Source organism: Helicoverpa zea, chromosome 23 (genome assembly GCF_022581195.2).
Source record: "Helicoverpa zea isolate HzStark_Cry1AcR chromosome 23, ilHelZeax1.1, whole genome shotgun sequence".
NCBI classification, from domain to species: Eukaryota; Metazoa; Arthropoda; class Insecta; order Lepidoptera; family Noctuidae; genus Helicoverpa; species Helicoverpa zea.
This window is the reverse complement of record NC_061474.1, coordinates 9,618,156-9,631,228: the sequence shown is the minus strand read 5'-3', so window position 1 is coordinate 9,631,228 and position 13,073 is coordinate 9,618,156. Positions and strand designations below refer to the sequence as shown.

Genomic DNA, 13,073 nt, shown 5'->3' with positions numbered 1-13,073 from the left:
CTCATTTAATAAACTTACTTAATTATTTAAATATTATTATAATATTCTTCCAATTAACCTTAAATCCTAAACTACCATGTGAAAAGATTTTCCATAGTTTCACAAAAGTTGTCAATAGATGGCGCTAGACGTATCTTACAGACACTCTAAAGTTAACGCTACGGTAGCTACGAACCCATTAGGTTAGTGGTTTTTAGAACAAACTGTAAGATTCGAATATTCTAAAGATAGTTACGCATAACGGGGTTTCTGAAAAATATGGAAAGGAAAGCAGGATTCTTCAGATTTTTTAAGTAAGATAAATGGAATAGTGTTTCATCAGCTCTCATAAACAAGATACGTAGGTACAATATTGCATAATTAAAGTCTTCTTTTTTAATCCTGACTGCAATAGCAACTTTGAACTTTTTATGGGAATAAATAGTAGGGAAAGGTAATTTTGGTTTAACAGAAAAAATATACAAAATGGCTTCAATAAAAATTCAGTTTATTTATGTTTCTTAAAATTAATTGTACAGTCTTATTATTTGATAATATAAGTAATCTTATATCAAAACACAAAGTTTGGTTTTATGACACATAAACCCGTAATAATTTAACTACACACTTAATATAAAATTATAAATTTTCCGGAATAAATATCTTTTTTACAAAATCTTCATTGAAAAGAAATTATTTCTTTTTTTACTGATCATACCCTGTACTATCCAAGCTTGTTATTATTTGTACAGTTTTTCTCTTTCATTAAAATGTATAAGTTAAAGAATAATAAATTATAGTACTCTTAGTAAAAATAAATTATCAAACTCTATAAATATTTTTAAAATTCACAACGAATTATGCACCATTTCATTCAGCTTTTTAAATAAATAGATATAAAATTTAAAGCTCACAAACGCACCATGAAATTAGTTTTAAAAATCTTAAAATTAATAGTTAGTCAATGATATTTGAATATTTTGCTTAAAATTAAAAAGATCATTGGAAATCTGTACTTATTTTGAATATTTTACAATTTTCTTTATAAAGTTAATAATTTAATAGATAAAATATAAAATTTTAAATAATCATGTAAAATAAATTGTAGTTTGAATGCGATTGAAATAAGATAAGAACTAGAGCCAAACAATCACAAATTTTTTTTTAACATTAACGTATCTATTCAATTCATTTTAGCAAAAAGAAACTGCCGAACCGAGTAAAAAATTGCAAAAATAAATATTCTATCTTATTTCAACCGCACCAAAAAAAATATAGCACGACTCTCTCCATTCCTCTCTTTATTTTTCTTATGAGCTGATCTGAGCTTTGTAGGCCAAGTCATTGGCATCACCTCCAATGTTTGAAGACCTGGCGTAAGGGTAGGTGGCCGCTGATGCTGTGGGGGAAGTCCACTGCTGAGAGGATTGGAAGCCGGCGAGCTGGGGGGAAAGGAAATACATTTTATATTTTTTGTTGTTAATGACATTCTTTAGTGTATTAGAGATCAGATTTTTAACTACGTCTATGAATTATGAAGATCAGATTCAACTATGTTATGAAAAATAACAGTCTTTCTGGGTAATTTGAGTGTATCAAAGTTAAAAGCTTAGTTCTCATCACATCGCTGTGACCTTTTATCGTATCGTCCGACGACCTCAAACAAATATGAAAATCATCATCATTACCCACCCTCCTGACCTTAGTCTCATTTGGGGGTTGCATAGAATCTCATTCATCTAAACTTCTCTTCAGCTTCACCTTACTAATAACATTATTTCCAGCCTATCTTTCCACACTCAAACAAAAATAATATGAACCAAAATCCCGTACCTTCCCACTAATGTTGTTCAATCCGCCGCCACTCAGCAACTTCTGTATGCCCAAAGCTGCAGCCACCACAAACGCCAGCTTGGCTACCACCAGAGCCTTGGTGACCAGGAGTGTGAGGCCGCCGAACAGAAGACCAGCCACTGCCAGGACTTTCACTCCAATGCCGGCCAGGAGTGGGGAGTACTTCTTGATCTTGCCTCGTGCTGTGGGAAGGGACCAAATATTTGAAGATTTTAAGATAGGAAACATGAAGATTTAAATGGGAAGGATTTTATTTGAAGGCTATCGAGTATTCTGCAGGTTTTATCACCTTACAAGCCCTATTGTCAGATCTTTCCAAAATCCGCCTGAAGGTCTCTGACGTGTTATAATAAAAACTGGGTAAGTTGTTTTTTTGCCAGCAAGGTAAGACATAGAGAACTTAGGTAATATGCATTGGTTTTTGTTTTTGTGCTGCTACTTAAACGTCGAGCGAAGTGTAATTACCTACTTTGATAATACATATTTATGGTGCTTTTTGTAAATAGACGTAATTTTGCCAATGTTAAATCATAATACTGCTATGCAGTTCACTACGCTACGTCACCGCAACCTTCACATAACACAACGTAATCAGGTAGTAATCTTGACCGCGCGTTACATCCGCTCATGTAATAGATCATTGACTTGCAGTGTTATTATATATCATAAGTATAATATAAAGACTGAACACTTTTTGGATGTTTTTTATGTACATAGTCAAGTGAGCTATATGAAATAGGGGTAGATTACACCATTTAACAATAACAATAACCAAATCTTAGACAGCCGTCAAATTGCAGCTAATTTGCTGGGTGCTATGACAACTGGTTATGGTTCAAGCCATCCTTTAACATATTCATAACTAATTTTTGTAAACTACTTGAATTATTCTCCGAGAGAGCTTAAAAATAATTTGGCATAATTTTTAGGCTGTTACGTTTTGATTGGAAAGAAAACCCTCAAAGTTAATATTTATATCTAAATAAAAAAACTATTTACTAATGAATATTATGATAAATTGTTTTCTAACGACCAGCCTTATTTCTCGACAATCTGTCATACGACACAACCTTGACCACGCGATCATTTCTGACGTAACAGTTCATTCACCCGAACTTTCATTATGATATAATATTGTAATTATCATAAGCTGTACTCACGCTAGCATTCATACTTAGTATTAAGTATTTCCTCAATAATAATGCAGTCACGAAAGCTTGGAAATAATTCCGTTTAAACATGTAAGTGTTTATTGTGAAATATATAGGCAATGAAACCATTCTTAGTTTCATAAACAATTTTTTTTAAATAATGTTTAATTCTTTATGAAAAAAGAATTATATTTATCATTGTTCTGGCTTTTATTTCTTTATGCGTACAGCGACTTCGTCAACGTGGTATAGATACTTTGGGCAGTGTCACTCTGATTTACTATATACTAGGTACAATTGTTAGGCATTTCCGACTTGTCTTAAATTCACTATCCTCATTTACCCAACTCACGAAAAAGAATGTTATGCCAAAGCCACATTGTTTTCAAAACATTAATTTTAAAAATACTTCAATATAAGGCCACAACCTGCACTTCCCAGCTTTATCCCCTACCACCAGATAGCGCTTTCAATAACGTATCCATAGTATAGACACACATAGTACTATAAACCCGACGCTACAACCTTGACCGCGCGGCTGCTCACATAACAGTTCACTGACCTAGTATACTACTTTCATTTCTTATGTATAGTTTTATAGTTATTTTGATTTTTTTTAAACGGGTATGGTGGAGAATTGTTTATAGTGACGTGTTGTTAGGATGAAGTGGAGATTTTTTTAGGATGTTTACTGTTTTTTTTTTTTTAAATATAAGAACAGCTCTGGTAATTTGTTTTTTTTTTTTGTGAATAAATACAAGTTCTCTAATGCTATATTGATTTAATTGTAAACCTCCTCACACACATATATCTACACTTATAATTAATATTTTTATATCACTGTTAACCCAGGGTAAATAATAACTAGTTTTGTTGTTTCATAAAATATGAAGGTGTGAATTTCCAAAAGAATACTAACCTTCTTCAAACGTCCTAGCCGCTTCCCTCAGTTCTCCAGGCTCAAACTTAACATTCAGTTTTTCCTCTCCCGTCGCATCTCTGAAAACAAATACAATACAATACATTATCTAAATACAGGAAAAACTTCTTACGTAAATATAGAAAACTATTTTCCATTTCAAACATAAGTTATTTCGTAACTGAATCGAAACAGTACAATTTTACACGCATTTTCACTTCATTTGCATGACTATTCATTTCCATTTTTTCTGTCATTTACTTATCCAATACAAATGTGTGTTTTTTGGTGCATTTTTACAGAAAAACTTAATAAGGAATCTTATTAAAACTCGTCTTTATAAGTCGCCCTATGCTATGGTTTGTTTCCAGTTTAATCGGGAGCAGATGAAGACCAGTGCTTTGCATTGCTTATTCAATGACCCTTCAGTAAGACTGGCTGTCAGACTATCTAGATTACCCATGTTAATAATAACCCATAACCTTCCACAGTAAATATGTAATCAAGCAATATTTTTTAAATCCTTACCTACACTATTTCCTTAGTTTGGGCACTTCAAATAAACCAACTATTTTGCTTTACAATACCTATTAGTTTACAGTCTACATAAGCGTCAATTTCCATAATAAAGTATCAATTCCATTAAGCTTTTAATACTTAAACTTTTACTGTGATAAAGAGGCCCCGTCTGATACATAATACGCCTGATACAATCATCTCTAATCCAGATAAATGCGCAATCATTGAAAGTGAAAATGTTTCATACATTGAAACAATATAGTGAAAGTCATCATCGTCCGAGCCTTTTCCCAATCATGTTAGGGTCGGCTTCCAGTCTAACCGGATTCAGCTGAGTACCAGTGCTTTACAAGAAGCGACTGCCTATCTGACCTCCTCAACCCAGTAACCCGGGCAACCCGATACCCCTTGGTTAGACTGGTGTCAGACTTTCTGGCTTCTGACTACCCGTAACGACTGCCAAGGATGTTCACTGACAGCCGGGACCTACAGTTTAACGTGCCATCCGAAACACAGTCAATGGTGTCTAAGATATACTTAGAAAGTACATACAAACTTAGAAAAGTTGCATTGGTACTTGCCTGACCTGGGATCGAACCCGTGCCCTCATACTTGAGGTTGGTCCTTTACCCACTAAGCCACCACGACTTCTTAATATAGTGAAAGTGTTTGTATGTAAATGTCAAGCAAACTGTATTGTATGTATGAATAAAGGGCGGAGACATTATTGAAGAGTTAACTAAAGTAAAAGCAGTTTTTTTATTTTATTGAGTGATGCAATCCGAGCCATGAATTGGGGGATATGCTCACAAAAATACCAAAAAATAAAACATATTGTGAAATCCAATTCATTTATGTAGGGTAAGAATTTTGGCATATTTTAATTGCTAACTACATAGAATACATTAATATCTCTATTTACTTTTAAAAGTTCAAGTTTCCAAAACCACGGTGACAATTGATAACAACTAATGACAGCTGATAGCGACGAGTAAGCTCTCTATCTATTTGTAATTTCAGTGATAACAAATTAATGCGAAGTGACCGATAGTTCTGATGGATACAAGTAGGTCCTCCGTGTAAGCAAAGCCTGAGAAGGAAACCTACCTAACAGTATATTTGATAAATGTCATGTCATTTCAAAAACCATACTACTTTTCTTTCAGTCACCAGTATTACATTCCAGGATTTTGATAAGTCTTTACAATTCTGGATCCATGAAGCTACACATATGTATTTAAGATCTTCTTACAAAGGCCAAAAACTTGAACTTTCAACACCTCAAAAACAAACAAAGAAAATGTGTTTTTAAAACATTTGGAAATCAACTACGCATGACAAAGTGTGACACACGTAAACGTCACCTTAAGGTAAATTAGCTACAAACCTATTGTTTTATCATTTCTTTTTGGAAAGTGTGTTTTTGAAGGGACATTGCCCTTAATAAACTTCACGCCTTTGTAGTTAAAATTTTGGTGAATTAGGGTTCAAACTGGAGCCTAGGTATTCTGGTCCTGACAAGAGACTTGATAGGCAATATTTAAGTTGGCTAATATCAAAATAATTATGAAGCCAGGATAGTGCTGCTTCTAAATATCTATGGCACAAAAAATTATAGTCACAGTCATATAAATTAATAGTTACAGGAAGAAGCCTAATTTTATTCTACAACCTTTACAATAATATAAAACAAAATGTAGTCAAACTTTATCACATAAATCGATATTAACATTTACTGTCGCAACATTAAGTAATGTCCCACCATTTTCTGTTAAATATTTCCCACTTATTATCCCTCATCATCCCCCAAAACACCCTTTTCTATCAAAAATAATCCAAAAAACACTTACTTCTCAATAGCGACTCCAGAGAACAGCTCAATTCTCCCATCTTCTTCACTCCCAGCTCCTGGGGCGGCACTGCAGGCCACCACAGCCACAATCAGAAATACACAAAACACACGCATTTTCCAAAAAAAAAACTTCCAAAAAATTTAGGACTAAAGGCTGCTCTAAGGCTTTTTTAAGGCTAAAGTATGGTAGCAGCTCTAAGGTATTTTTAGTCCTTAGTGTAAGAAGGTTTGGGATAAAGTGAGATGCGACTGGGACCGCTCGCTTTTATATTCAATGTTATGGTAAGCAAGGACGGGTGTTACGGAATACTGTGTAGTGCGGAAGAAGGGGCTTGATACTTGTTGGAAATTGGGGGATAGGTTTTTTTGGTAGAGAGAATTTATGAGTTATTAATGATGGAACAGTGGTTGAAATATATCAACATAAAGTAATGTAGAGTGCTTTTTATTACGGTTAAATAGTATGTAACTGAGTATTTTTAATTGATAAGAATCTTAAATGATTTGAATCACAGGAACGTCATGTGTATGTTATAATAAAAATATTTAAAGATTATACTTATGATATATATGATTATTAATCTTAATAAATAATACATTGAGTTTGTTTTCTGAAATACCTACTATAAATACTAAATATAATAATTTTCACTGTTCATTTTTCTTCCTCCTGCCCTGTTTCCAATTTTATTTAGGATTATTTTCACTGTCCATGGAATTAAAAAATTGTACAAAAGTCTTCTGAATATTTTAAAGGTAGGATATTGACAATGTAAGGAGGTGCCATTTCTTGCTGTACTGATCTCCTGAATCCATAAAACTTCAAGTATCAAAACTTCTCACAAGCGAGTGCTAACACTCATTCATACATTACTCTGCGCACACGCCGTTCTTCTGACAAGCGTTAAACAAAACGATACTAGGAACTACTGTTAAGCAAATGTAGGACAAAAATATTATTGCACAACAAAATCTATGCAAAGTGGCAAGGATCTTAATAGTGCAGTCATTGAAGCGAAAAATACGGTCTAACCTCCGAATTTTTTTACTGTGAACCGATTTGCATGAAATTTTGGTATTAGGTTCATCTTACCCTTAACTTCAAAAGTGAATATGATTTGAACTCCGCCACCCCCCCTGGGGGGGGTTGACACCCCTTCTTTGGGGTGAATATTTTTTTTGCAAAATAATCTCGGATATCGATAGAAGACCTAATTTTAAGCTAAAGTTGTCTTTAAAGTTTAAAAAAAATCCAATACTTTTCAAGTTATTGGCAATTGAAAATTCCCAATTTTTCACGTTTTTCATCGGTTTTTTGCAAATATCTCCAAAAATATAGGTTTTATCGAAAATTTATAAAGAACAAAATTGTAGCAGGTAAAACAACGAACAATTTGTTTTTTTATAAAAGGTCCTAAGTGCAATATTAAGCTAGATATTAAAGATCAAAGCCGTTTTTTATTTTGTCTGAAATTTAATCGACGTAGTTTATGCCATCTATTATTTTAGTAAGTTGATCAATTTACCAGTTTTATTATTTTCCGGTGACATATATACACATTACAATAGTTGTGACTCTTTATTATACTGCCTACTTTCACATTGCTCCAAATATTGACACTCCGAAGTTTTCAGTTACTAAGTAGAAAAAAATATGACAAGTTTTTGGACCGTAACTCCTTCAATTTTCATGCTATCACAATTTATAAAAAAACCACTGTAAAAGTAATTAAGAGAGCTACAACATCCATCATTGCAATATATAGTAAAGAACTTTTTTCTAAAACGGTGAAGGGTTAAAGTGCTTAAGAGAGGCTGTGATTGCGCTGCCACGCGCTCTTTAAACAATCATATCTCCGTCAATTTTTGTTCGACAGAAAAAACAAACAAACCAAATTGTTTGTCAGAAAAATACCTAATTTTTTTATCAGTACACTTTTATACGTATCTGTCGTAATTTTTGAGATATTATGAAAAACAAGTGGGTTTTTCTTTAATTTGAAATTTTGTTCTTTTCGTTAATCGTGACTTTTTTGAAAAATATCTGTCCTGAAGCAGCCAAACTGATACTATCTATCAAACTCTTCATAATAAAGTTAATCCTAGGCGGAATACGATTAATTTTAATTTTGGTGGAAATGGCACTTATGAAACCCATTGATTTAAAAGAAAAAATATAAGATGCTCCCCTTATTTGCAATACAGCTCACTAATTTTACGTGCAAAAGACTTTTAATAGTACTCATCTTAAAGCTTATTTCAAGCACTACAAAACCCATTTGTATTCGAATGCATAAAATGCATCTACTCGCCGCTACATGGCATTGACCACAACGATTAAATTTCAGACAAAATAAAAAACGGCTTTGATCCTTAATATCTAGCTTAATATTGCACTTAGGACCTTTTATAAAAAAACAAATTGTTCGTTGTTTTACCTGCTACAATTTTGTTCTTTATAAATTTTCGATAAAACCTATATTTTTGGAGATATTTGCAAAAAACCGATGAAAAACGTGAAAAAATTGCGAATTTTCAATTGCCAATAACTTGAAAAGTATTGGATTTTTTTTAAAACTTTAAAGACAACTTTAGCTTAAAATTAGGTCTTCTATCGATATCCGAGTTTATTTTGCAAAAAAAATATTCACCCCAAAGAAGGGGTGTCAACCACCCCCAGGGGGGGTGGCGGAGTTCAAATCATATTCACTTTTGAAGTTAAGGGTAAGATGAACCTAATTCCAAAATTTCATGCAAATCGGTTCACAGTAAAAAAAATCGTAGCAATAATGCTTCAATGACTGCACTATAAAGGAATATTTCAATCAAGATTTCATATGGGTATATATTTTGAAAAAGCAGGTTAGAATTATTTATTAAGTGTTTGTAAAGGATATCCCAGTCCTGGATCATGTTTTCGATAGTGGAATAATATTGCGAACGAACTAACTTAAAAATCAACACTGGTATTTTAAAAAAAGCTCGGATAGTGTTTTCCATGTGCTAGCTAAGCGTTGTCGAATGCTTTATAATATTTATTAACATTTCTATGTGTATGAGCACCATGTAATGTTTATGTATGTATGAGCAAAAATAGCTTCAATTAGATAGAGATACATGACGAATTAGGTATTTCCAGGAAAAAGAAAATACCTAACACCCCAGGTAGGTATCTACTTTTGCCAACCACCATATAAACAACAATAAGACTTTTAAATCCTGAAGTATAGCCAAATAAATATATATTTATACAAATCCCAGTACACAAATCCTGCCTCGGTCAGTATTTCAAGAGAAATTATTGAACATCTTTTGGCAATACCCGCGTTATTGTTGCATTCTTTTTCGATTTGCTGTCAAAATGCACTTTCTAAAGGACACTTTACATCCGCATCCTATGGTGTGTGACGTCATACAGTTTTATGTTCTTTGCCACGGATGTCTTAGCATTAGTTTGCAGAAGGAGTTTTGAAAAAGATGACTCAGTTTAGATAATGCTAATGTGATGGCTAGAGCGAGAGAAAAATACTGAGCTGAATTTGAATTTTATGTATCCATTGTTCTAAGTGCTCGTATTATTTTATCTCTTTATATCGCGGTTTTGGGCGTGTCCTGTCTGTAATAAAGATTTTCAACCTCATCATCTGTCAAGCCTTTTCCCAAACTACGTTAGGATCGGTTTCCAATCTTAACCAGGTGCTGCTGCGTAGGTACTATGGTTTTATATGCAGAGAGCCTTTCTGACCTCCTTTAAAATTACAGCTGGGATCCACAAAATTACACCGTGCCTCCCAAAACTTCTAAAATAGGCCATGATCATTAGTAACGTACCTCAAAGATAAATATGAATGATTAGCATAATTCCATTTTACACTATAAATTGCAGAATTTTGAATAAATACAGCCTTAGAAATATGTTTAAAAAAAAATGATACAAAACATCTTACATTTTTTCCCAATATAAAAAATAATAACACTAACTTCCAAAGTGTACTTAACAGTCAAAATCTGTTCTTTCCGTCCAAATATCTGAGGATTAGAAATGCTATCTCCCAAACGTGATGATCTTCAAACGGGTCAAGGTTGCTAGTCGAGACTTTCTCCCAATATGTCTATTGAATTGTCCCTTAAGGTTAGGTGCACACGTAGCCTGTAAGGGGACGTAACATTTTCAGTTCATTTCATCGACGATTCAAAATAAAATAAATTAAATTGGATTGAAAGATGAATAATTAAATATGTAATGGATATTATTTTTTATGGGTAAAAGAACCCACAATGAACTAAATTAAACTTTTTATCTTGCCCCAGGCGGACACAAAAACATGTAACTGCTTAGTCTACTAATGAGTATTTTAGTAATATTAACAAATAATAAATAAGCGTTTAGATAAAAAAAATAAAGAATTTAAGCATATCATTTCGTATAAAATTTAACATCATTTTAAACTACAATAATATGAAGTTCGTATGTCAGAGTATTCTTTCTCTCAAAATAATTTGTTGCATAGGGATTCATTCGCTCTTATGCTTTAAACGAACTTTAGTATAATGTCTTATTTATTTATTTTTATATTTTCAAAAAATTGTTTTTATTATCTGGACACGTAATGTGGGATCGTATGTGTGCGCTGAGCTTATTTCGTCAGCAGCATGGCTGCGCTCAAGGTCGCGACAATGAACTTGTATCGTCGCTTACTTTCTATTTAAACTGCACCTAGTATATGGTGAAGTTACAGATAAAACATATATCTCAAATATGTACAAGTAAGTATATAAAAAGATGAGGTATAAATCTGTTAATACTACTCATAATAGACTGTTTGTACTGTGACTATATTACTTTTTAAAAAGAGTGTCTATGGAGTTTCTTGCCGGCTCTTCTCCATGAGACCAACTTTTTGGAACCGTGCAACTAATGTGACGTTTCATAGGTGCCTGCAAAGGCCTATGTGAAATAAAAAGATTTTGATTTTGATTTTGATTTTGATAGATGTGTTTGCATATCGCTTAAAGAATTTGTCTTGACTAATTTATGGCGTTAGGGTGCGTCCACATCTGGCGAATGCGCCGCGAATGCGCAGCACGCGAGCCGATCGCGAGCTGTCCGCGAGCTGCGCGCGTGCAGTCACTGCAACAGTTCGGTGCGCCTCTTTAGCGCAACTCACGCAAGGCTCGTATAGAGCGCGCGATCTGCGCGCAATCAGTTCTCGCCCTTACAGTTCCGTATATTGGCTCAGTACTATCGAAGATGGCAGACGTCGCTCGCGCGCCGCCTGCGCGCCGCTCGCGTGCGGCGCTTAGGTCGCGCGCGAGCCGCGCGCGGGCGGCGCAGAAGCGGCGCACGAACAAAAATGCACGCGCGCAGCTCGCGGACAGCTCGCGATCGGCTCGCGTGCTGCGCATTCGCGGCGCATTCGCCAGATGTGGACGCACCCTTATAAGAACATGTTCTAAATAACTTCAACAGCAAATTGCTTTTATTTAAAGATTAAAAAAAACCCTGAGTCTAAAAATATCATCAAGTTTATATATTTTAAGATAACTAAATGGAGTGGCAAACATAATTTGAACGATTATTGAATTCCGCGAATTTCGCGGAAATAACACAGAAGTTTTTGTATTGCAGGAAATATTTATACTGAATTCACTATAGAGCTCTTTAAAGACGTAGGTCGATATTTAGGTAGTCCATTTTATCATTTAATCTTGACTGTGCAGGTATAAGAGCACCCTAGCTTACAATAAAAACCACTTTATCTGCATATTTCGCATATACTGTCCACATTGAGAAGCACTGGGTGAGTTGCGCAACGCTGAGAGTGCGTTGACACACTTCACGTTGTATAACTAGTATTTATACCCGCCGGTCAGTGTTATAACTTTATGATATACTGGTTATTATGTATTATAGAGATTTTAAGGATTTGGGGTTTTTTGAAGTAGTTTTATTTGGAAAGATTTTTATGTGACTATCGAGAAGAGATGTATGCACCAAAATCAAATCAAAATCATAAGTCATTTATTCAAAGCAGGCCGGATATCAGCACTTTTTGAAGGTCAAGTTTACAAAAATACAAACCCCTAAACGGTCAACCCTCACTAATTCCTATGTGTTTTTGCTGGGAAGAAATGATGAAACATACTAATTAGGAACTAATCAAATTAATGAAGCCAAAAAGCTCTTGCTTTTGTATAAGTATTTGTGTTTAAATAATATGTTTCCAGAAAAATACATAGGTATATCACATATTATATTATCAGACCTTTTATGCTTCTGCTGGGCAGCAGGACTCCAGAGATATACAGAGAAGGATAAAAAAAATGAAAACGAAATTCTAAGCCTGTATTTTTTTATTATTTCCATCAATTATATTGATAAAAGAATAATTACAAAGAAGCAAATGTTCCAATCTGTTTGTAAGAAGGAAGAAATTTAAAATAATCAAAAGAATTTCCACTTAACTGAAGTTCCACACTTTACAATATATTTGACTAAAATCCATGATTACAATAAACTACTTGGTACAAAAGAACTGTTTATTCAGAATCAAAATTACGTCACATAACTACTGGATGGTGCAACGGTCTTCGTAGAACTGGGCACTGAAAGGGTTATCCAGAGCCAGGGTACTTTCTGCTATTTTATCTCGAACTTTGTCAGACACGATGTAAATACCACCAACAACTTTTCTTACACCTTTCGCTATGAACATCTTGGGGTTGTGTCTGTGGAAAAACGCCTTCATTTTCCTGTGTCTTAGGGCCATTTTTCGTCTGATAGGGTGTGGTCTACTGA

At 33.9% G+C, this 13,073-nt stretch overlaps 1 protein-coding gene across 1 annotated transcript; it reads right to left on the bottom strand.

The window, feature by feature from the left end:
* Positions 1 to 1,289: 1,289 nt before the first annotated feature.
* On the bottom strand, positions 1,290 to 6,388 carry LOC124641679. Its single transcript, XM_047179842.1, has 4 exons — positions 6,273 to 6,388; positions 3,904 to 3,983; positions 1,813 to 2,015; positions 1,290 to 1,421 (listed from the first exon to the last, which is right to left on the bottom strand). Exons 1-4 carry the CDS (start codon positions 6,386 to 6,388, stop codon positions 1,290 to 1,292), a joined length of 531 nt encoding a protein of 176 aa, XP_047035798.1.
* Between the last annotated feature and the right edge of the window lie 6,685 nt (positions 6,389 to 13,073).

Coding starts and splice junctions, on each gene's coding strand:
- LOC124641679 (XM_047179842.1), bottom strand. CDS start 6,388: ATGCGTGTGTTTTGTGTATTTCTGATTGTGGCTGTGGTGGCCTGCAGT. Junction 2,016..3,903: donor GGCTAGGACGTTTGAAGAAG/GTTAGTATTCTT, acceptor CCCTTCCCACAG/CACGAGGCAAGATCAAGAAG. Junction 1,422..1,812: donor TGAACAACATTAGTGGGAAG/GTACGGGATTTT, acceptor CTTTCCCCCCAG/CTCGCCGGCTTCCAATCCTC.